This window comes from Taudactylus pleione, unplaced genomic scaffold (assembly GCF_031769625.1).
Source record: "Taudactylus pleione unplaced genomic scaffold, aTauple2 ptg000179l, whole genome shotgun sequence".
NCBI lineage: Eukaryota > Metazoa > Chordata > Amphibia > Anura > Myobatrachidae > Taudactylus > Taudactylus pleione.
Genome location: NW_028284581.1, coordinates 21160969 through 21186854, shown reverse-complemented (window position 1 = coordinate 21186854; position 25886 = coordinate 21160969). Strand labels below are relative to the sequence as shown.

General features: G+C 40.5%; 1 protein-coding gene and 1 pseudogene across 2 annotated transcripts in view; one reads left to right on the top strand and one right to left on the bottom strand.

Annotated features, from left to right (window-relative positions):
- The first annotated feature begins 7961 nt into the window (after positions 1 to 7961).
- LOC148519945 (5S ribosomal RNA) lies at positions 7962 to 8080 on the top strand (annotated as a pseudogene).
- Positions 8081 to 11894: 3814 nt separating this feature from the next.
- The window catches only part of MBP (myelin basic protein), a 216699-nt gene continuing 202707 nt past the window's right edge, over positions 11895 to 25886 (bottom strand). For both annotated transcript variants that reach the window (XM_088475908.1, XM_088475909.1), the window contains exons 7-9: positions 25026 to 25055; positions 21392 to 21535; positions 11895 to 13350 (exon numbers count right to left, since the gene is read on the bottom strand). In XM_088475908.1, coding sequence (XP_088332034.1) covers positions 13306 to 13350; positions 21392 to 21535; positions 25026 to 25055 — 219 coding nt within the window. In that variant the 3' untranslated portion in view covers positions 11895 to 13305. The remainder of the gene's footprint in view (positions 13351 to 21391; positions 21536 to 25025; positions 25056 to 25886) is intronic.

Here is a 25886-nt window from a genome sequence, read left to right as displayed (position 1 = left end):
GCCACTAACAGCCGCCCGCTGTTCCCATAGAACTGGAAGACGTTCACCGGTACTTAAGTGGCCACCTGGACATAATACTCGAAGTAGTAGAGGTTTACACTGGTTACCTTCGGAAACCAGAGAATAGTGGAAGATACTGGAAACTGGGAGAAAAGTCAGTAGTACGGCTATGAGAGCCGATGGTGTGGCTAAAGCCAGTAGCACAATTCAGAGAGTAGATGCAGTGGCTTGGAAGCCAGTGATGCAGCCTTGGGAGTCAGTAGTGTGGGTGGAGAGCTGGTGGTGAGATGTGGATTTGATAGCTGGTAGTGTGGCTTGTGAGCCAGTGGCAAGATGTGGCTTTGAGAGCTGGTAGTGTGGCTGGAGAGCCAGTAGTGAGATGCGGCCTTGAGCCTGTAGTGTGGCTGGAGAGCCGGGGGTGAGATGTGGCTTTGAGAGCCGGTAGTATGGCTTGTGAGCTGGTGGTGAGATGCGGCCTTGATCCGGTAGTGTGGCTGGAGAGCCAGTGGTGAGATGCAGCTTTGAGAGCCGGAAGTGTGGTTTGTGAGCTGGTGGTGAGATGTGGCTTGGAGCCGGTAGTGTGGCTGGGAAGCCAAAGGAGCTGCAATGAAGCTGAAAGCAGCTTGGGAGCTGATGGTGTGGCTGGGAAGCCGAAGGAGTGGCAACAAAGCCGGTAGCAGTTTGGGAGCTGATGGTGTGGCTAGGAAGACGAAGCAGTGGGAACAAAGCCGGTAGCAGCTTGGGTGCTGGTGGTGAGGCTTGGAAGCCAATGTTGCTGGATACAAAGCAAGGGAAAACTACAGGAGCGCTGACCATGCAGCAGACCAGAGGGGACATATCAGCCCCCTCCACACCTAGTTTCTCACAGGTTTATAACTCTCCTTCTCGGATGAAGGAACAGTTTCCAGACCCGGTTCCTACTAAGGAATCAGGTGGGATTTCTCAAATTTTGCATATGCATCGCTCTATGCCAACAAAACAGGACTTTGAGCAGTTAGAAAGCAGACTTTGTGACACTGTCCGATCAGAGATTGCTACTATCCAATCAGAGGTGTCCCAGCTTGGCACTCGGTTGGTCTCCCTGGATGAATATACTTCAGACTCTACTGCTGCCCACAATGCTCTCTGTGCAGTTGTCCTCCCACAGGCAGCCAACTTGTAACAACTACATGACCGTTTGGACAACAGCAGAAGAAGGGATAACCTGCAGATCAGGGGAGTTTCGAAGGACATTCCACCTCAAGGCCTTATTGATTTCCTCATCAGGGTCTTTAATGGGCTTCTAGGTAAAGATCCTAACTCTCTAATTGAACTTGATTGGGCCTACCGTGCCTTGAGGCTTAGAGGTACCCCCTCAGATCGCCCGAGGAATATCATATGCCGCCTTCACTATTTTTCCCAGAAGGAGGATATTCTTCGAGCACAGTCTGTCAGAAAGATGTTATTGTTGTGGATGATCAGCATATCCAGATCTTCCAGGATTTGTCCTTGTCAACCCTAAAGAAGCGCAGAGCACTACAGCCTTTAACTACTGAACTTTGCAACCTAGGGATTAAGGGCCTTATTCAGGTTTGTTCGGAAGGCTGCTAATGGATGCAATCGCTCGCTTAACCACAGCACTATACTAAGACGCCCATCACTGTATAAAGCCGCCCACTGTAATGGCGTTCAAACGTACAGGCACGCCTGAGTCCTCTCCACCAAATGGTCATTTCATGTCAATCACTATGAGATGAAATGGCGTGCGCCCTGCGATTGCTCCCCGATCGCAGCAGCCTGTTTGCACATGCTCACTGCGATACATAGCGCAAAAACAACTGGCTGTGTGCAAACGCAGCCTTGCGAACCAACCTGAATAAGGCCCTAAGTACAGGTGGGGCATTCCTTTCAGCCTCCAAGTCTCACACAACGGCAAGGTGCACACTTTCAAGGACTCATCTGATCTTGCTTCCTTTTGTTCACAATTGGGTCTACCGGACTGGGCAGAGCCTCTGCTGCATTTCATTCCACAGGAACTCTCTCCCCAATAATGATTGGCAAATGGTGTAACGTAACTCGAAGCCTCCCAGGGCCTAGCGTGCACTTGGGTCCCTTGCTCAGACTTGATAGATCTCCTACGGGCAAGTTCACAGGTCCCCCTTCTTGTTGGAGAGTTTGGAACATTACACGCTGGTTCAGGTCAGGGTAGACTCAATCAATTTGCCTCCCCTCTCGCAAATCTAGTTTTTCACTTTGGGGCCGACAATCTGTTAATCCTTGTTTAGCTTTTCCTTTTCCCAGATTTTTCTGTCTGTGGCATCACATTATTGGGCTATATATGGCACTGAAAGCGATATGCTATTCTTATCCAATGACGCCTTGGCCATGTTATGTTATTTGCCTACTTAACAGATGTCCCAAGGTTAATAGACTTAAGGTTAAGTTATTATACAAGTAATTGGGTTGTTTCATGTTTTCTAGTCTATTTTAATATTCAAGGACAGAGCCGTAACTAGACTTTTTGGTGCCCTGTGCCAGAGAGAGCATTGGCGCCCCCCCCCCCCCCCCCCACACACACACACACACCCCATCCCCCCCATTTTTTAAATAGGGACATAAGACAGTGCACCTGAAAAAGGGCCATGGCCTCATGGGGAAGGGTCAGAGAAGAGATAGGGGAGGCCAGGTGATGCTGGTGATAAAAGAAGAGGAAGCTACAAGTGAGTGATAAAATGGACAGGCCCAAACAGCGCCCCCTGCCCTGCGGTGCCCTGTGCCATGGCACTGGCCGCACTACCCTAGTTACGGCCCTGTTCAAGGATGCTGTGGTCAGTGACCCCCTTACCACTTACTCTATCTTGGTCATGTCTCCCACACCTGAGCTCCTAAGTGGCGGTAATATAGTACTTGTTTATTTCCATGTTTGAGCATTTTTTTCACAGTGCACCCTGGGATCCTGGAGATGTGGTTTGTGTTCGGGTTTTCAGGGAGTGACATTTTCATTCTAATTATATTGTTTATGTTTATATTATTTGTTGTCTGTGTCTTTTCCTCTTTGTACTTCCCTTTTTTTTTTTGTCTCTTCCCCACCTCGTTCGCCTAGTGCCTCTTATCTTTTATGATGGCGGCTAATGTGCGAGTGCAGACTAATAAAATAGTCTCAATGCCAAGGGACTCAATATCCCAGAGAAACGTACTAGGGCCCTCCAAGATTTTTATGCAGCTAAAGCAGGACTGGTGTTTGTTCAGGAAACACATTTTAAATCAGGAGCAGCCCCCAGATTTTCGTATTGTAATTATCCCACTGTTTTTTAACAATAGCAGTTCTATATCACTGGGAGTAGCCATATTGTTCTCAAAAATGCTCCCATTTCAAGATTTTTCACACACTATGCTGATGGAGGGTAGAGTGCACATGATTGGGTGCTCACTGTAAAGCCAATAATACTCTTTCATTAATGTTTATGCTCCCAACCAGAACCAGCCGCCGTTCCTTGCTAAGATCTTCGACTAGGGGGAACCTTTGGTGTCTGGTATCCCAGTCATTGGTCCATTCAACCTGAGCTTAACATCTCAGGGCCCTCCACTAGACACCCCACAAAATGACATAGGCAGGTAAGATGTATCCTACATGAACACCAGCTGATGGACTCCTGGAGGCTCCAGCATCCGGTTGATAGGGATATACGTTTTACTCGCAACCACATAACGTCTATTCTAGAATTGAGTATCTGTTTTTACCACATAGGTTTCTTGACACTTCTTCAGCATACTGACATTGGGCTCACCACGTGGTCTGACCACTCCCCTGTCTCTGTGACACTACTGACCTCATACCCCTCTGCTAAGCAGTGCCTATGGTGCTTAAATTAACAAATTATTGCTGTCCCTCATTGTAAGACTCAACGTGAGTCAGCTTTACATGAATATTTTTCCATTAACGATACTCTGGAGGTCTCCGGTGTCACGGTTTTGGAGCCTCACAAATGTGTCCTCCGAGGTAAATTTATCCAGTTGGCATCAATGCTGAAGAGGGAAAAAATTAAACAAAAAGTAGCTCTCTTGCAGAAGCTTAAATCCTTAGAGAATTCACATAAGAGACCAGGGCTGCCATCAGAAATGATGGGACCCAGGACTAACAAAATAGGCAGGGCCCCTCCCCTTAGATGGGGGGGGCAGTTTGTCAGAAGTGGGCATCGCTGTGGATAATGTGGGTGAACAGCATGATGGTGAGGGTGTGAGCATTAGGGAGTGAGCCGGGTGAGGGTGTGAGCAGCGTGAGAGTAGTGAGCGCAGTGTGATTGTGTGAGAGTAGTCTGACGGTGTGAAAGCAGGGTGAGGGTGTGAGAGCAGGGTGAGTGTGTGGGTGTGAGAGCAGGGTGAGTGTGTGTTGTATGAGAGCATGGAGAGGGTGTGAGAGCAGGGTGAGTGTGTGGGTGTGAGAGCAGGGTAAGGGTGTAGAGCAGAGTGACGGTGTGGGTGTGAGAGCAGGGCAAGGGTGTGAGAGCAGGGTGAGTGTGTGGGTGGGAGAGCAGGGTGAGGGTGTGAATGCAGGGTTGTGGGTGTGAGAGCAGGGCGTCAGTGTGAGAGCAGGGCGAAGGTGTGAGAGCAGGGTAAGGATGTGTGAGCAGAGTAAGGTTTTGAGAGCAGGCCGAGGGCGTGAGAGCAGGGTGAGGGTGTAAGAGCAGAGTGAGAGTGTGAGAGCTGGAGTCTCAGTCTGTACCTGTTTTTTCTGCACCATAGGAATACTGTATCTGGATAGGAAGTGGGATCCCCCGCAGCCTCTCCTGCTCCTGTCCAACTTTCCTCTGCACCATCACGTGGAGCCTGTATATAACTTCTCTCCTGGGGTGCTGTCATCCTTGCCCAGCCTCTCCCCACTGGCTGGCGGTTGCTGGACAGCAGGTCTTGCACCAGGCATGCCGCTCACATTTACCCAGACAGAGAGAGGGACCCGGGGGGCAGACAACGGCATTTTGAATTTAGCACCAGCCACAATCGGAGCTTGCACACCAGCAGCTAATCAGGAGCCGCACTTGCGGCTGCTCCTGATTAGCTGCTGGTCCGCAAGCTCCGTTCAGCTTGCGGCCAGCTCCAAGTTGAAAATACCGCCGGCGCTTAGCCACGACGCTACCACCTGGGCCTCCTTTCTGTCCGGGCCCGGGACTCTAGTTCTGCCAGTCCCCCCCCTGATGGCTGCCCTGTAAGAGACACCCCTCTTCCCAGCTTCTCTCTGAATTGACTGCTACCAGAGTACAGTAGCTTAAAATAAACTTCTTTGTTTCAGTCAGGTGAGATTTTTGCTGATGTAGGAACCGCTTTTTTTAGTGGAGTAATAAGCCGGGTAAGTACTTAGCTAGAGCCCTCAAAGCGTCTTCCTCTTTATTTAATCTATTAACGTTCCCAACTATCACCGATGAAGATAGGGCCTGGTTGAATCCCCCCTTCTCCTTGTCCGAGTTAGAGGAGGCCCTTAAATCGACTCCATCTGGGAAGAGCCCGGGCCTGGACGGTTTCTCAGTTGCATATTACAAGTCATTCCAGGAATTATTGTTCCCTAAAATGCTCCTAGCTTTTTAATGCGATTACAGATAGTCGTTTTTTCTCACCCCAAGCTCTCGAGGCACACATTACCATTATCCCTAAGGTGGGTAAGGACCCAGCCCAATGTTCCAGCTATCACCCTATATTATTGCTCAATGTTGACATTATTATTTATTTAGAACAAATGTGATGGCTATGGCGCCAGCCAACAACAGTGAATAAAGTGCTAGAAATAATTTAAACTGTAATAAACGAATATAGTGAAAGGTATATATATGTAACAAGACGCACTACCTAAAGGTGTCAGCTGAATACTAATAAGAGGGATTAGGGCAAATCCCAAATGAAAATATGGGAGAAGTGAATGATACAGCGACAGGCGTCACTTAGAAAGTGCACAGTGCAATAAATATATAAAAAAGAATTTTAATCAAAAGTTCAAAAGGACACACTGACATGAATACATGAAATAAAAACGCACATATTACATATGACTTTAAATGTCAAGCTAATATCTAAAAAATAAATAAATAAATAAATTGAAGGAGCAAAGATATTAATAGTATTAAATGACTGAGTTAAAAAGCAGATGAAGAATTTTCAACACCACAGTATTGGAATAAAGTGCAAATTGGAAAATGGTAAGTATTGCACAGGCCCAATAATATAAATAAAAAACAAAAGAACTGAGAGTAAGGTTCTAAAAGCAGAAATTAGTTCAAAGGTGCTTATCTTAGTAACTCAAAGGAAAGAGTGCAGCTTCCCCAACGCGTTTCATCCAATGGGACTTTTTCAAGGGATGTTAGCTAGCAGGCATGAGTCCATATTTATACCAAGCTTAAACAGAACTAATTAGTCAGCCTCATTACAATTAGTGACCTCATATCCGGTCTGACGGAGTGATTTAGCAGAGGAAACTTCCAAACCACTCCTATGAATGAGTTAAATTATTTATAACGTAAATGGGATTCCAGTAATGTCCAGATCTTTCTAATATTAAGTAGAACTTAGCGTGAAACTAAGCGGTACTTCCGCCCAAAAGACTCCAAGTTTCCGCCCTCAGTATCAACATCCGCCCGCTTCCGGGTCTTAGGCAGTAGGATCGGCGACTGCTGTAACTTCCGCCCTCACTTCTGGCTCCACGCGGCATCCGTACATCAATGTCCGGGAATGGTATCGCGGATGGTCAACTCCCGTCCAGTCCACGTGACCCCCGCGCAGATTCCAATGCTCGTCATCTCTGCAAGTACCCGCCCATGGACGACATCATCGAGACCTCACTCAGGTCTCGCGCTTCCAGAAATAGGCACTGCCGTGGGTCTGCGGAAGCAAAAAAACTCAGTAATTTTTAGACACTTAAAAGCGCCATTATGAGAAAGGGTAACTTAACCCTAACTGTTAATGTTAATGGATACACCAATTGGATAAGCATAAAGTGCAAGTGGCATTGTAAAACAATAAGCCTCAAATCTAGCAGCAGGTTTTAAAAATACAGCATCGAGTTCTAAATGGCAAAAAGGAAGATGGAGTAATAGAAAAATAATTGTGTAATTTGGAATGTAATAAAATTGACGACATGGTACAAATCACTAACTGGTTAAGAATAATATTAATGAAGAAAAAAAAAAGGAGATAAAAAAGAAGAACATAAGAAAACACTGGCTGATTAAAAAATAGTAGTAAAAGACAAGCAAGGGTCTTACTAAAAAGTTTAGAAAATAATTTTAAAACTAGATAATTTATGAATAAATTAATTATTTAAAGACGGAGGAGGGGGTGGATAAAATTCATGAGTAACCACGGAACCAAGGTAGAGAGTTAAAACCATTCAGAGACCCAGTGGCTATCTTACACCCTGTTGTAAGTATGTATGAACACTACAACACCTGGTATTCCCAGGAGGTCTCCCATCCCAGTACTGGCCAAGCCCATATATGCTTAGCTTCCAAGATCTTCCAAGATGCTATAAGTGTGGACATTGTAATGTCTGTAAATATATCCACCCACGAAGGAAAGTATTTCACAACTTTGATGGTTCAAAGGAATTTAAAATCAAGAACTATATGAACTGCAATACCATCTCCACCATTTACCTTTTGGAGTGTAAATGTGGTTTAAAATACGTGGGAAAAACTAAGAGACCGTTAAAATTGCGAAATCAAGAACATGTTCGAAATATCAGGAACAAGGTTGAGGGACATGCGGTGTCCAAACATTTTTCTGTCTATCATGATTCCAACCCGGAGGACTTAACTTTTAAAGCAATAGAGCATGTTAAATTAGGAGAGAGAGGGGGTGATCTAGGGAACAAATTATCAAGAAGAGAAATGTTCTGGATCTTCAAGTTAAATACCATGGCTCCACAAGGATTTAATGAGAGTTACGAGTTTGCTCCATTCTTGTAAGAGACAAGGCGGTAGTTGTGTATGTTAATAAGAACCTACAACCAAACCATTGTGTATATGCCCAATCTCGTCCGATCTTGGAAGCTAAGCATATATGGGCTTGGCCAGTACTGGGATGGGAGACCTCCTGGGAATACCAGGTGTTGTAGTGTTCATACATACTTACAACAGGGCGTAAGATAGCCACTGGGTCTCTGAATGGTTTTAACTCTCTACCTTGGTTCCGTGGTTACTCATGAATTTTATCCACCCCCTCCTCCGTCTTTAAATAATTAATTTATTCATAAATTATCTAGTTTTAAAATTATTTTCTAAACTTTTTAGTAAGACCCTTGCTTGTCTTTTACTACTATTTTTTAATCAGCCAGTGTTTTCTTATGTTCTTCTTTTTGATCTCCTTTTTTTTTTCTTCATTAATATTATTCTTAACCAGTTAGTGATTTGTACCATGTCGTCAATTTTATTACATTCCAAATTACACAATTATTTTTCTATTACTCCATCTTCCTTTTTGCCATTTAGAACTCGATGCTGTATTTTTAAAACCTGCTGCTAGATTTGAGGCTTATTGTTTTACAATGCCACTTGCACTTTATGCTAATCCAATTGGTGTATCCATTAACATTAACAGTTAGGGCTAAGTTACCCTTTCTCAAAATGGCGCTTATATGTGTCTAAAAATTACTGAGTATTTTTGCTTCCGCAGACCCACGGCAGTGCCTATTTCTGGAAGCGCGAGACCTGAGAGAGGTCGCGATGATGTCGTCCATGGGCGGGTACTTGCAGGGGGTCACGTGGACTGGACGGGAGTTGACCACCCGCGATACCATTCCCGGACATTGATGTACGGATGCCGCGTGGAGCCAGAAGTGAGGGCGGAAGTTACAGCAGTCGCCGATCCTACTGCCTACGACCCAGAAGCGGGCGGATGTTGATACTGAGGGCGGAAACTTGGAGTCTTTTGGGCGGAAGTACCGCTAAGTTTCACGCTAAGTTCTACTTAATATTAGAAAGATCTGGACATTACTGGAATCCCATTTACGTTATAAAAAATTTAACTCATTCATAGGAGTGGTTTGGAAGTTTCCTCTGCTAAATCACTCCGTCAGACCGGATATGAGGTCACTAATTGTAATGAGGCTGACTAATTAGTTCTGTTTAAGCTTGGTATAAATATGGACTCATGCCTGCTAGCTAACATCCCTTGAAAAAGTCCCATTGGATGAAACGCGTTGGGGAAGCTGCACTCTTGCCTTTGAGTTACTAAGATAAGCACCTTTGAACTCATTTCTGCTTTTAGAACCTTACTCTCAGTTCTTTTGTTTTTTATTTATATTATTGGGCCTGTGCAATACTTACCATTTTCCAATTTGCACTTTATTCCAATACTGTGGTGTTGAAAATTCTTCATCTGCTTTTTAGCTCAGTCATTTAATACTATTAATATCTTTGCTCCTTCAATTTATATATATATATATTTTTTTTAGATATTAGCTTGACATTTAAAGTCATATGTAATATGTGCGTTTTTATTTCATGTATTCATGTCAGTGTGTCCTTTTGAACTTTTGATTAAAAATCTTTTTTATATATTTATTGCACTGTGCACTTTCTAAGTGACGCCTGTCGCTGTATCATTCACTTCTCCCATTATTATTTATTTGCTAAACTCCTCGCCAACCGGTTTAAGATTTTACTCCTGAATCTTATATCTGATACACCTGGCTACAGGTGGCTTGATCCCAGTTATCCTCATCTCTACTAGTGCCAATAAGGTGTTTGATAGGGTTGAGTGGTTGTTTATGCAGGGGGTCCTGACGCATATGGGTCTGGGACCTGAATGTCTACATCGAATGATGTAACTTTACCACCTCCTTTCGTCTTGGATTAGGATTAACAGGGTTTTTAGGTGCAAAATGGACTGGATGAGGGTTGAGGATGCTAGGCAATGAGTCCAGTTGGAGAATAACTCGGTTTCTACAGTACTGTCTACCAATCCATGGAGATCCATGGTTCCTGGTTTGCCCCATCCCACAATTGGTCCTACTTTAGTTAGATGGAATAAACTTAGATTTCCATGGATCTCTTCTCTTTTTACACCCCTGACCTTGCTGTTTGATAATCCTGACTTTCCTCCAGGTACTTCTGAACATATGTTTGATAGTTGGATAGCGCAAGGGGTTTCCAGAGTCGGTCAGCTGGTGGAATCCGGTAAGGTCATACCCTTTAGTTCCCTTCAGGCCAAATGGGCCTTGCCGGTGGCAGAGATTTGGCTATACCTTCAGCTTAAGCATTTTTTTCAAAGTAGAGAAGTGCGATTGGCCTGCACATTGACATCCTTTGAGGATATGTGCCTGGCAGATATACGCCCACTTCACTCTTTGTGTTATAGATTGTTGATTGAGAAAGCATACTCTGTACCTCCCAAGTTTCTAGATGACTGGGAATGTGACTTGGGGATTTCTTTCACCCCTCAAGATAGACTTAAGATTTTTGACAACTCTTTTGCCAGCTCCGTCAGTTACTCAGTAATTGAGACTCACTATAAAGTGATCACTCGCTGGTATAGGTGTCCACAAATATTAGCTAAAATGTTCCCTACTGTGTCTAATTTCTGCAGAAGGCTCGCCCCTACATATCTCGTGGGACTGTCGGGCATTACGCCTCTTTTGGGAGAAAGTTATTTCTCTTTCTGCATCAGTCTTAGGATATGCAGTCCCCTCAGACCCTTCCTTTTGGTTACTAAACTTATGCCTGGACCGATAAAACTGTACAAAAAATCCCTCCTCAAATTTCTTAACAGTGCGGCGAAAGCAGTAATATCACTGGAAATCTGTGGCCCCTCCTTCACTTAGGGAATGGTTTGCTCGGGTGGAACTCTATATGGACATGGAAGATTTACATCTTGGAGTTGAGAAACAAGCTGAATTTAGTGCTACTTGGCTCCTTTGGCTTGAGTTTAAATCCTCCACAGATTATGCAACTGCGTTCACTTGAATACAGGGTGTTCTGGATGACAACCCCCCTCCAATCACACTACAGTCTTCCCACGTCTGGTCTCTTCCTCTTCATTTTTTTTCTTTTTTATGTGTTTGCTATGTGTGCTGTGGTTCTTGCTTCTTGGCTATATTTTCTCTGATCTGGGTATCAATTTTATATTTAGATTTTTATGTAAGTTTCTATGTATCTACTCCAGCATTGTGATACCAATTTTTTTGTATTTCCCCTGTTCTGTTTTGTCATTCTAATCAATAAACATTTATTGCAAAAAAAAAAATTCAAAACATTGATACAATCTGTGCGTACTGTTGTATCTTTACAAGTCCACCTAGAGTGCCGCTGCTCTCTGCCTATTGTTTATATCTGAGCTGTGCACCGCAGCATATGAATTCTGTTTGTGACGTAAACTGACACTATATATATATAATATAATATATAACGTGTGTATATTACAGGGCCGTAGAGAGCGGTTCCGAGTCCGGGAATGGAGCATAGCCTGAATGCGCTGGTGTGGCCACACCGCCTACAAAAAAGTCTGAAATAAAATTAGAAGGTGGAGCCGCATCGCGGCAGCATGCACCACTCAGCCAGAGACAGATCCGGGGGGAGAGATCAGTGCTAATAATTCCTCCCCTCCACGTACACATCAGGTGCAGGCAGAGGACACTGCTCAGTGACAGCAGCCTCCCTGAACCCACCACCGTGTAAAAAAAAAATTGCAGAATGAAATGACCAGGTTTATACAGTGGGCAACAGGTAATTGAAAAGCACAATGTGGCCTAAAGTGCTGGTCGAGTATTCACCATTAAGCCCAACCATAATTTGCGGAGCAGAGAAAAGTGGCAATATGACATCATACTGTGAGGAGGGTTTAGCAGACCGCGAACAGTGCAGTGATGTCTTTAGGAAAAGTAATAACACTGAATGAGAGACATCATGGAAATTAGTAAAGAACATACAAATCTATTCAATTCTAATCAGATTATTTTATTTCAATAACTTTAATGACACCATAAAAGGAATAACAATAACAATTGTTTGCTGTGTAAACCTATAAAATGAAAATATTCTGACCATGGTCATGAAATAATGTGTGGATTCTATTGCCTATCTTGTATATAAGCTGTACACATGTTATGTTCTTAAACTCCCATGATCAGTTGCAGTACATTAGTATACAGTTCTGTCACATATTAAAAACTGTGACATTATCTAAGGCACTTATTAATAAGCTACATTTTAATGGCAACATGAGTGTACAATGTTCTCCCCAAAAAAAATGCATTTAAAAAAAATAAACTGTAAAAATAAAGAGAAAGTCCATTAATTAAAGGTCAATCTATTGTACATTTTACGTAATTAAGAGAGAAATAAAACAGTGCAATCAGAAGAGCCATTTGGTGCATCTGTGGTTTTGAGTGCCCACAATGTAAAATTTCATTAATGACAAACTGTTATCTTTCTCAATATACCTAAAGTAGTTAGTTTAAAGTCTATATATAAATTTATAATTTTGCAAGACAGCACTACCAGTGAATCATTTTCAGAAGGTTACTAATCATTTGCTGTATTTTTGTTGAGCTTGCATAGTGTTTCTAGAATAAATATAGATAAGGATTTATGAGTTTTGATAAGCCCCAAGTAAAAACATTTAGAGCTCCACATGTGCGCAGTGCCTGGGTTATCTCTTGACTTCCTGAAATACTCATTCTCTCTCACTGTTTCTCTCCTCCCACAACATGGCAAGCACAGAGTTTAAATCCAGTTCTGCTATCTAATTCTTTATAGTGCATTGTCCTTTACCACAAGTCTGTTACCCGCACAATAAACCCTTCACACATGCTAATATTGCCCTTTTCCCTACTACCCTCAAGAACTGCTGTCTCTACCTAGTATGAAAGAAAAACATGCATGTGAGAGAGAGTGGATGTTATTACAAAAATAAAATAATAAAAAAGCTCCTAATATATATAAACCCAAAACAGCAAGAAGCAAAATCCTTCTAAGATCCATGATATTTTGTTTATTATCGTCCTCGTTGTCTGGCCAGGCAACACATTTTACCTCATTGCAACAAGAGTTGCTGGTCACTTCATTGCTAAAACAATATCTAGGTTTATAGACATAAGTGTCCTAATTAATGTTTTATTATAATTTAGACAGCAGGGTCCATCGCCTTGTTTTCCATCTTACTGTGAATCATCTTTCTTATAATCAGGTACTGGCAACACAAATGAACTGCAGTCACAGCTTGTGGTCTCTACATGATAGATTGTTTATATTTATATGAGTGTTATACATAGTAGTAATGTTATATGTAATGGCACTTTAGGTTACGAAGTAGGCTGCGACCCTTGTGGAAGACATCTTGGAAGCTTCAGCGTCTTGCCATGGGAGAAGATGATCGGCTGTCCCTTCCTCCCTGCAGGATAAGCAAACACAGTCATTGGTCAGAACGATGCACAGTGCTTTTACCTGTAGTCGGGAAATGAAAACTGAATGGCAATGACTTCTGTTTTTGTTTTTTATTTTTATTTTAAAACTGGGATACCTATGTGACCCTAAAGTCAGGCCATACAACCAAACCCATACTTGCAGGTCGCAAATAAAGTAAAACAGTGTAAATAACATCACCATTAATCCTGGTTATTTGGCAGAAATGAGAGTATAAATCAAAGGAAGAGAACATCTGTGGGTTAGCTACAGACTCTCCACGGAAGACTGGGTCACATTGGGGCTCTAGACTAGCCTAACTAAATGAGAATTAGTTACATATATGTTGTAAAAAAAACTGCAAGATTGTTTTTTTTTTAATAATAATAGTAAATTAGCACTTTACTCCCTTTACTAATGTAGAAATTAAGTTCAAGTTATATTTATATCTAATATGCATTACAAAAAAAAGCATTAGAAATACAACTTACTGTATTGAACACGTTAATGGCAATTTAACCCAGAGATTGAAGTAGTCATATACAGTATGAAGCATGGAGTTAAATGTACTGTCTAGTCATAAACCAACTTCCAGCAGTAGCTTTATTAATAAGATATCTGTGCTGAAGTATTTCTTCTCCCAGCTACCAGAAACGACAATCACAATCCATAACTCATCCGGTATGAATCAGCAATCTGTGCTGAGCAATTACTTTTTACCTAGGAGACTGCAAGTCAGCAGCACAAAAATAGGCTTCAGCCTCTTTCCAGGAGTGGTTTCTCTGGGTCTATAAAGGGGTGATCCATGTTCCCTCTCCAAGTGCTGAAAAAGGTATGAAACTCTATTATCTTCTAAGCACCTTAAGGAGATTTATCAAAGCTTGACGAGAGATGAAGTGGAGAGAGATAACGTACCAACCAATCAGCTGCTGTCATTTTTCAAGCACAGTCTGTAAAGACAGAGCTGATTGGTTGGTACTTTATCTCTCGCCAAGCTTTGATAAATCTTCCCCAATGTTTTCTTCACCCTGGAATGATGAACGTTCATTAACTTTTAGTTCTAGTCCTCCAATGTGATATAACTAATACAGTGCTAGTATTCACGCGTAACTAAATGTAGAACTCTCATTTCTACTGAAACATATGAAGTGGTAGTAACGGTTAAAAAATTGAGTTTTGTGGAATAACTTTTATATTTCCAAATGTATTTTCAGGTCAAAGCTCCTATTTGTAGCAATAAATTTAACAACGTGTTTCCTAAACTACTGGTGCTGCTTCATACTGCCTTTTCTTTCCCTCTCTATTATGTTCCTTGGAAAAAAATGTCTTTGGGCATTTGCTGTCTGTAGAATACAATAGGAAGCTGAAGTCTCCTCCAGCTCAGCAAATAGCTGTATAAAGCCATGCTTCTTACAGACGTTACATGCGCTTCTGAGAAATACTGCCAGCTTCACTGTGATCTAATTGCACGCATAAAAGTGGTTTTTAAACAGTGCAGAAGCAAAATATACCATCAAATATTACTATAATTTACAACATACTGAAAAGTTAATACTGGATCTTACATAAAAGGATAATCTTTTCAAATATTTTCTTAAAAAGATAACTATTTGCCTAACTTTAGAAGAAAAAGAAAATCACCAAATAATCCTGCAGTACTGTAATTTATACAAGGCTCCCACAGTAATATCACTTTGTTGCACATTCCAGAAATCTCTATTACCTGTTTTTAATCAAAATATTGTGGTTATATAATTTCCTTCCATTTTTGTGATCTTTAACAAAACAAGGAAACATGATGATTGTGCATCTAATGCTGGTAACAAGAAGCTGGAGATTTCTGCAAGTTAGAGAATTATGTTTTATTCTAGAACTGTATGTCAACAACTCCAACAATTTCTGCTGGCTCGGCAGAAAGCCGGACTACTGTACTTTCCACAGAGAGCAGGTGGTCATCTCACTTGTTTAGCATGAAGGCGTTTTTCAAATCCATCTAGGAAATATGCAAAATCCTAATGAGCATGCCCAGAAAAGAGGCTGCAAGTACATGCAGATTTGCATTAAGTGACACTAGCGTCTGAGGCAGGATGGGGAGGTGTGGGGCTGACTAACATAGACTGAGTAGATTTAGGGCATGTTCTTGTTTTTTTGCCAGCCAGGACGAAGATGCATATACACCTGTCAAGCCGTATCATTTGCGGGCTGCTGAGGTACAAATACGCTGATGGTGATCAATGTCTCTGTAGCTGATAGTTTCTTTCTTCGATGCTCAGCATAAATTATAATTTTTGTGTTTAGGGGTGTTTGCATTAATAAGATGGAGATTTATACAGAACTGAAAGACTGCTCTATGCCGCCTTGCACCAGCTCCGCCCCCTAAACCTGTTATGTTATGATGTCACCTCAACATATCCAGGCCTTTATAAAAAATCAAATATTGTTTCAGAGTTATGTTGACATTTATATAGTGCCAGCATATTTAGTTGCACTTTACAGTTAGAAACACAGTAAAAAAAAAAAACCTGGATATTAATGGACAGACATACGGTTAGGTACAGGCCCCCAAGAGCCACGCCGGCCCGGGTAAAAGAGGGCTTGACCTAATTTTGGGAGGCGTGGCCACGCCCCCTTAGGTAACAAAAAAAGAAAGAACATTTTTGCAGCGCGGCGAGGGGGGCACAGTGAGCCCCCCCAGCCCGATGCATAACCAGTGGAGGGCGCAATCAGCTTGATCGCTCCCCCCACAGGTATAGGAGACTGCTGTGGCTGCTTCTTCACAGCTGAGAGCAGTCTCCCAGTGCAGCCCAGCACACAGCAGCGTGTGTGGGGCTGCTGTGATGTAAGAGGGGGGAGCGGTGCTGGACCCGGGCCCCCCGCCGGGCCCCTCCAGCAAGCCCGCGCAATTAGTACCCGCTCCCCCCCTCTCGGTGCCCCTGCTTAGGTACCACATATTTCATATTGTTCAGCCAGATTAAGGGTATTAAGTGTTTAGTGGGCTCTGTGATCCAGTCATACAGCAATGCTGATCTAGAGTTAATGGGTTATTTGATTATGGCAGAAAACACATGTACATTTTGTGTGAACCATGTAGAGGGGAGGTAATTAGGTAGGATTATTTACGAATGTTAAGTGGGTTGTCTTGGAATTTGATACGTTTTCCGAAAGAGGTAGGGTTTGAGGGAGCAAATGAAGGTTTGAAGGCTAGTGGGAATTATACAGAGTGAGCAATGCTGAAAAATGTCCTGTAACGGGGAATAGGAGCAGGTAATGAGTGTGGTTGAGAGACACAGATCCTGCAGAGAGGAGGGACTGATTTGGAAGCGATTTGGAAACAAGTGAGAAGATGGATGTTGGTGTAATTTTGTATACCTAAACAAATATTAAACAAAAATAAAAATTCTTGGTTTGTTTTAAAGGTTACAAGTAAAGTAAAATAATGGAAGGCTTGCGGAAAAAAAAAATACTTCCCTGCTTACTGACCTAGAGTATAAATTAGTAATTCAAAATACAGTAATACAGTCTCAATACAACACAATAAGACATGCCTGAGTTCAATGAAAAGAGAAATTAATTTAACTTATATTTTCTTTGGTAAATCTTTATTATTTGTTACTTTGCTTTTTGTTGCTACTGTTTTGTGAGTCTGTGTTTTTGATAAATTGACCACTTTGTTATAAAATCGCTCATTTTGCACTAAATCCATTATTACACTTTGATGTTGAGATTATGCTTTGAAAACTGTAATTATGATAATAATTGCTAGCTTTTAAAACTATTTTTTTTTCATATTTTCTCTTTATCGACTGTGCTCCCACTGAGCCATATTTAGTCCAGTAATTTACTGAAATGATGTGACTATTGGCAATGAATAATGGTGCTTTTTATGCTTTAAATTATAATAAATGATAATGTTTTGTCAGCAGTTATTATGGAAAAAAATGTACATAAAGGGAAACATTATTATTATTTTAAATAGCAGGGTTAGCAAATAGTCCCATTTTATGGCTTATACACATAGAAATTGGGATTTTGTTCTCATTGTGGCAACAATCTAAATTTCTTAAAATATATTTTCTTTATAATGAAGTTAATTCAGACTCAAAATCACTCCAAATATTTTTCTAGAGCATAAATTCCTAGAGTGGAGGTGTCTGTGTGCTGGATACAAACTATACAAAGGGCTTCAGGACAAGGGATTTGATAGTCAAAGTTTAAACACACTGCTAAACAGAGCATAGCAGAATCAGACTATAACCGAGCACCATCTGCGCTAATTTACTACTGAAAATTAAATCCTTGTACATAGATGCGAAAAACTCAAACAATATTTATCATAATCCAAGCAATTAGCTCTGAAAATACTCGCTGTCACATCTTGCCTAACTAGGATGTAAGAAGTTTGTTTGGCCTTTGACTGCTTGGTCAAAAAAACAACAAACAGTTGAACAAAACCAATAAACAGCTCCTGGTGTTAGGATTGTCAACGACAGTGGGCCCACCACTCGTTAACAGAATTGTGAAAGGCAATTGGACCCACTGTCTTTAGTTACATTGCTGCCAGCTAACTCTTATAGGCCTCTCCATCCTATTGGCAAAGTGCATATATTTTAGCATTATTCTCTCAGTGAATGGAATCAATAGATATTCCCCAAATATTGTATATATATTTATTTGCATGTCTTCTCTTGTTGAGCAAAATGGAGATACGGAAATACAAGAGTTGAGGTGTAACTTTTGCACATTTTGCACTGACCTCAAAGAAGCTCAAATTAAACTATTATAAGTGTGCATTTTTCCATATCTACACCCAAGTATAGAGTTTCTATAGTGGTCAACATGTCTATTTATTGCCAAGAGTTAGGGCTTCTCACTATCTACTATAGACCCTGCCAGAGAAAGTATCCACTAGGTTTCTTCAGTGAAATCCATTACATAGGAAAGCCCAATCAAGAAGGATTGCAGTGGTAGAAGCCAGACTTCCAGTCCACTGTATATTTGTGATGGGTCACACATGTACAAAGGCTTCCAGACCTGGCTGGCAAAGCTATAAGGCGACTCTTGTCATTGCCAGCTGGTATCGCTGGGGGAGCTGGGTGTCACTCACCTGCCTTGGCAAAAGTAAATTGGGGAGATAACTGATCTTGTATCTAGTAGAAAATTAGCCTTTAAGAGTGTCCTAAAACTAATAAAGTCTTTATAGAATCCCTAAAAACCTGAATATGCTGATATTCAGTTTTGACTCTGCATCATAACTAAACCACAGTGTTGTAATGTACCAGCAGGGGTTAATGACAGTGGGTACGTGACTCTTGCCACATTCTGATCATCTGTTTATATCTTTGTTTTGGTCAGGAACAGCTAAAGGCCTTGATAGAAGATACTGTTTGTAGAACATTGTATTAACGAACTGATGGACTACAGCAGTCATTGTTGAAAATTTGCTGATCATGCATAGACATGCACAGAAAGATGTTATTGAGCACAAAGTAGATGATATGTGCAGAAAATAGTTTGGGCATGAACAACATGTTTATTGGCATTGGTGTTTTGCTCGTGCAGCTAATTAAGAGAGCTAATACATTATTCTTTGCTTCGATTCATAGGGGAGCTTCTGCCCCCCTCGCAGTTATCCAGAGTAGAGCACTAATGAATGTATTCTTTGTTTGCATTCATAACTGGGGAGCCGCGGCCCCCTAAGGGTCTAAAAAAGTATCTACAACAATACACAGTAGCCTCTCCTGGAACTATAGTGATGGTGTCTCCACGTAAATGTAATCAGGGTGTATAACTGAATTAGGAGGCTCCCCAGGAATCACTGCTGCTGTTCATTTATGCACTGAATTGAACTGAGAATTAAACCTTTTCTTATGCTTATTACTTTGCATTGTGTGTTTACATTAATCACGTGTTATTTTCGCTGATATTCCCGTGTTGTTACATCCCATTGGGAACATTGTGGTATCCCAAGATTTATATTATTATCTATTTGGATGCAACAGTTATATATCATATTATTGCACATATAAATATAACTTTTTCTACTTTGATACTGTAACAGATTTATTGCAGCACAATATTCAGTGTCCGTAAAGCGCGTGTTGCTGAATAAGTAGTTCTCTGCAGTTATGGCTTTTCAGATTGGACACTAATGCTGCTATTATTTTCCAGCAGAGTATTATGATAAAGTGCAGTAACCTGCAATCCTGCAGAATACCAGCAGGTATAAAAACCAACTGGCGTTGAATAATTATATAAAAGGTATGAAAGCCATCATCATCCCCACATGTATTCAAAAGCAAAGCAAAATAATACTAAAAGTGGAAAAAAAAAAGAACAGTGCCGGATAGACAGGGTGTACAAATGGCAGAGTAAGTCTCACTATTCCAGATCTATAGATTATTTAAAGATGGGATACAAGGTACATTCAAATAGGCTACACTCTAGGGAATAATTGACGAAGATTTGCAAGTCTAACTGGGCAACTGAATTATTCACAGAGCAGACGAGATTAAGGATGCCTCATTATTCACACCCATGCTGTTTTTCTACTAATCCTCAATGTATGAAGTGGAGATATACTTCTGTGCCAGACCATTGAAGAAGACATGAAAGGATATAGAGCAGGAATTCATTGTTACTCTACCCTTAGTCCCATTATTTACAAGTAATTCTGGTACAGTTACAGTGTTGAAGTTTAACACTTCTTCCTACAGTCTATCATATGGATCTCTGTCATAAGAAAGCCAAGTTGCTATTGTTCAGACCCCAAAAATGTATCCAAAAAAGAGTGAAGATTGACCTCTATGTTCTTATTTGCTTACAAATGGTGTGGCCTCAATGTACAGATAGTCCCTATGTAAGAGTTGTTATTATATATATTGCAGAGATTTAGCTGACCTCCACCACCTCAGAGGTGACCTAAGTATATTGGCACATGGAGGAGGGGAGACAGTGGTTCAACTCATTCCCATACATGGACACAAGCTCTCTGCCCCAACACCTCCTCCAAGCTAAAAATATGCAGGAGAGAGTGGAAATGTTCCATGATACATTAGGACTGGTTTGCACTGACTACCACCTAACTTACTCATGAAGCATGTTCAATAATGGTATCTCTGAGCAATATGGAAATTTCCCTTAAACTATATAAGGCTGTAGTGCAAAGTGGACAATTTATGCTACACACATGTAATATTTATATTAATTCCTATATTTTATTTAAAAAAAACCCCCAACTAAAGAAAATGCACATGAATAATGCAGCCATCATTGAGATACACGTTCCTTCAGCAGTATACTCAAGATATAAATCACAGTAAGAATATCTGAAACATTATAGTTAGAGGTACTTATTCATGCACATTCCCCTAGATAGTGTTGGCATCATGCAGTGACTGACACATTACAATATTCCTCAATCCTATACATTGTAATTTAGAATAACCACTTTCTGTGCTATTCTATAAGTACTGCACATTAAATACGTAATTCAAGGTACTATGGACATAGGTGACTTTATCCAACACCTGCTCTAAGTGGATTTGCCAGTTTCTTTGACTGGCCCTGGCAGCATGGACATGTCTCATAGCACAGAGCTGACAGAGGGACAGTTCAGAGATAACAGTGAAGACGTGATGCATCTACTAACAGCTTGGGTCAGGTCAGTAAAGCAACCGCGGTGCTACCAGTAGTAATGGGTATCAGTGCGTTCTGGTGTCAGCACATGTTATCAGTACAGATTCTACAGTGCTTACAGACAATTCAGGGGAGAGAGGATAATTGTTACACATTATAACAAGCACTGTATGAAACAGTGGCCTCATTTTATCTCATAGTGATAGAATCCGTTGTGCCATATGTATTGTATCAAGTAGAACAATACTGATGAAATCAGTGATACTGAAGAAATGTCTCTGAACTGGCTCCTGTAATAAGTGAGGAACTGAAGGCACATGAACAAGGGTAATAGAATAGTACAGACTTCATCCTATTATAGAAAATCATATTGAGAACTATAAAAGCAATATTACCAGTTTAAAGATCCTGGAGAGGGTTCCTTGGCCATCTCTGTGTGCATCCTTGTATCCCTTATAGGATGATTTGTGGTGGTGATGGTGATGCTCCAAGAACCTAGGACTGGATCCTCCATAGGAACCCTTATGCCCTTCACCCCCCTACATTGAAATACATAGATATGTTATCATCTTCATATTTGTATCCACAAAGATACCACAGAAATAACAAATTCATGTCATTACTGCTCCAAGATAAGCACATTGTATACCTTGAATAGAATAAATACATAAATAAATAAATAAAACCAGTGAGTTAAGTCGGTTCTTCTACTAGAATCTGAAAAAATAAACACTTGTATTAGGAAATCACACATACAAGAAAGATGTAATATACTGCATGGACTGGGGATTTCTGCTGCCTATGTAACTCACAACTTGTTGTAAAAACATATGTATACTAATAAACATTTCTCAAACAGGGGAACCAAGAGCCGCCACGGGCCTGGGTACTGAGGGGGTGTGGTCAAATCATGGGAGGCATGGCCAAGCTCCCCTTCCTCCCCCCCCCCAAAAAAAACACAAAAGTTTTCCCAGCAATGCAAAGGCAAACACACAGGGAGACAGCAGCACTGCAAAGGGAGTCAAGCCCAGGCCCAGCTAATTAGTACTCCCCCCCCCCCCTCTCAGCGCCCCTGCATACAAAAGAGTAATCTCAGCTTTCTGCTAATTTTTCTTAGTCTAGATTATGTTGTACTATATTGAGAACAAAGTCAATTATTTAGTTACAGAAAATGGTGATTGCCTATTTATTGAACGTTTCCGATTTATTAAATATGTGATCTATAACTGGTTAATAGATTGATGTGAATACAATCAGACTGAGGGATGAATATTATAGAACTATGGCAGCAATGATGAGTAACTCTCTAAATAGTCTAACATTCAGTTAAAGGTTTGATTAGACTATTTCGAACAGGCCTGATTTCAGTTATCTTTGCAAATATTCATTTCTTTTGGCTGCTTACAGAGAATATGGGGTACACTGTACTCTTCTGGCGAACTCACGAATCTAATGTAATTTATGTTTACCAGGAACCACCATTTATACAGCATAGGCAATTACTGTACTTTGTGGACTGATTGATTATTTATTATATCAATTCACTAGTGAGACCACTATGTACCTAGTGATTTGCTTACCCTGATTTCCTTTCCACAAAAACATTTGTCAGTGACAATATACATTAAACATCAGCTAATTGCATACTATACATTGCATATAGCTTATTATCATATGATCACTACATTTGATTGTTTGATATTGAACATTCTATTTGGTATGTTCACCAATTAATCAGATCTCTTAGATCGCAGTTGTTCTTATATACACATTATGTATGTGCATACATTTGGCATTCAGTGATAGAGGATTAATGCCTGTTATTTAATGTCAGACTGCCCTAATTAGGTCACCACAGTGAGCTATGACCTTTAGAACACAGCAAATTATATTCAGCCTATTGTAGAAAGACATGCATGATACGTCACTTTTTCATGTAGTTTACTTTCAATTAAAGGGGAAGAATTACTTGAAAAAAATAAAATACAATTAAATAACAAACAAAAGAAATTAAATACAAATTTACCATCCACCTAATCCCCCATACAAACATATTTGTCTAAGGATGGTTCAAATCTGGTAATGAGCTGTATTTGACTGAAGAATGATGAACAAAGCATTGTCTGAAATGTGATATTTGGTAGCCTAGACTGCCTACATAAATTTGTATACATATCTATCTTAGTAGATAGGTGACAATTGTTGTCATTTTATATCATACCAACCTACTCTCCCAGATTGTCTGGGAGACTCCCAAATTTTGGAGAGTTCTTCTACAATAAAGTGGGTAGTCGGGAGGAGGGGCTATATGACATGATTCAGCATGGATTGAGTCACCATGACATTGCATGCCCTCTATGGGTAATGATTTAAAACTACCAAGCATGCTTCAAGTACTATAAGATGTCAAAATCAGAAGCAATAATTTATGTCAACGAGAGAAAGTAAATTTTAAAATCTAATTCCCAAATTATTGCTTCCCCCCAAATCTGCTGCCTTTGACAGCTGCCTCATAATAGGAACACTCCTACATGCACACTTGAGAATATACGTTATAAAAGATAATGTTACACAATTCAGTGGATGTTACCTCTTATTAAGTAGTAATCATCAGATGTCCTTTGCTTGTTTAATTAAATACACTTAATTTGCTAAACTGACTTTCTACAGATGTAGCCACAGTTATCCCACATACATTTCCCTGATTATAGTTACTATACGTCTGAAACCATATGCTACTGTAATCTGCATTCCTGGTAACTGTGCAGCTGTCCATATATGCTGGGATTCCACTGGGTATTTTGTGGGTGGGCCACACGATTGCATTGCTGGGGCACATTATTTCCTCTTGCCCAATAACGGCATATACAGGGCGATTCAGTCACCAGGAAAACATATGCACTGCCCAGCTCAATCAAAAGCAGCTCATGGCTTTGATAATAATTGGCACATATGCATGACATTTTTTTAAGTATCCAAATTGTCAGCACTTTTGAAGACTAAAATGCCTTAGGAAAAGCTGAAGATACGGAGCATTGCTTTTACCCTCCCTTATGCTTGTGAGCCTATTAGGTAATTAGTTACAGGGAATTATCCCAGGGAAAAACGTTGGAAAAACTCCCACCTTCGCTTTGGGATAACAATTGCTACAACTGTAAACAATTTAGATTCATTATATTGGAAGTGCTCCATGAAAATCTGCAGCTATTTAAACTAAAAAAAGGTTATATTCTGTGAAATCTCCTGTCATTTACCACACACAGGGGTCTATTTACTAATCAGTGTTAGGAGAAGTGAAAAGTAAAGAGTGAAAAGTGATAAGGTGCCAGCCAATCAGCTCCCAACTGTCATTTTTCAAAGACAGCCTGTGAGATGGCAGTTAGGAGCTGATTGGCTGGCACCTTATCACTTTTCACTTCTCCTAACACTGCTTAGTAAATAGACCCCACAGTGGGAAAAGTATTATAATTAAATAAAATGCTTATTTTAGACAAAGTACACTAGTAATTTTAACGGTACAACACTAAGGGGTATATTTACTAAAATGCGGGTTTTTATAAGTGGAGTTGTTGCCCATAGCAACCAATCAGAAAACACTTATTTATCTAGCACCTTCTAGAAGATAATAGCTAGAACCTGATTGGTTGCTATGGGGAACATCTCCACTTCTAAACCCCCACACTTTAGTTAATATACCCCTAAGTGTCTTCTTGGTGCTTAAGATAAAAAAAAACCAGCATATACATTTGTCATGCAAACAGCAAAAGCTTCACAAGAAATGGCTTTATATACACTATAAATCAATGTATTTAAATTATCTTCTTGTCAGTGAAGACCATTTGTTCCAGCCGGGCTAAAGCAGACAAGTTTTAATGACAGCAAAGCTGGGAAGCAATAGTGGGAGAGCACCAGAATAATTGCTGTGAGGAAGAAAAGAATTCTGAAAACATAGGGGGAAGAAATACAAGTGAGGAGAGCTTTGCAAGTGACCAGAGTGGCTGAAGATGAAGATGTGTATTCATCACCTACCCAGCTAAATCTTGCGAGGTTCAATCCTCTCTGCACAAGGAAAACACAGAAACAGTAACATGAAAACAATGTACATAAACCATTACATTCATTAAACCAACTCTCAGATTTTAAGGTACTGGTATTATAAAAGATACTTTAATGTATCTGGATCATTTACTAAATACATTGCTTTTCAGCCATATTTTATGTCATCATGCATCTTTATTTGTGGTGCCCTTTGCTACAACACAAAGCCAATTTCTGTATACAATTGTGTCTAATGCAAAGAGCACAGCAGAACTGTTTGGAATCTCAGTCAGGGCAATGAAGAGAAACAGCTCTCTACTGATATAAATATATGACTGAAAGGCACAGAAATAAATCAGAAAGTCAAATTAATATGGTAAAAGTTGCAGAGAGAATGCTAAAGCAACCACAACATTCTGAAGTTCGGCTTAAAAGAGGATATTTGTTCTAATTTATACAAAATGCTAAGTTTTAAAGAGCAGTTGTAAAATCTGCTGGGTGGGAGCATATTCCCCACTAGGGTAAGATCAGGGATAAAGATGGCTTATCAGAGGACTTCCACTACAGAGGAGCATGGTGACATCACTATATTGGCAAAATGAACCCAATATTTTTACAGAGACACGCATTATTGCTATTAATGAAGTGTTTAATGCAAGAGATATCTCACTTGGTAAAAAAAAGGTAATCGTAGAATAACAATTTGTCAATAGAATGAAGGGTAATCATATATTATTGTATTTAATCATATTAAATAGTGTGATAATTTTCAAAGATCCTTTGTGTTTACGAACGCCTTAAGGCTTGTGTTACCAACATGATTCAGCTGTCTTTTGCTGAGGGTACGGGGAT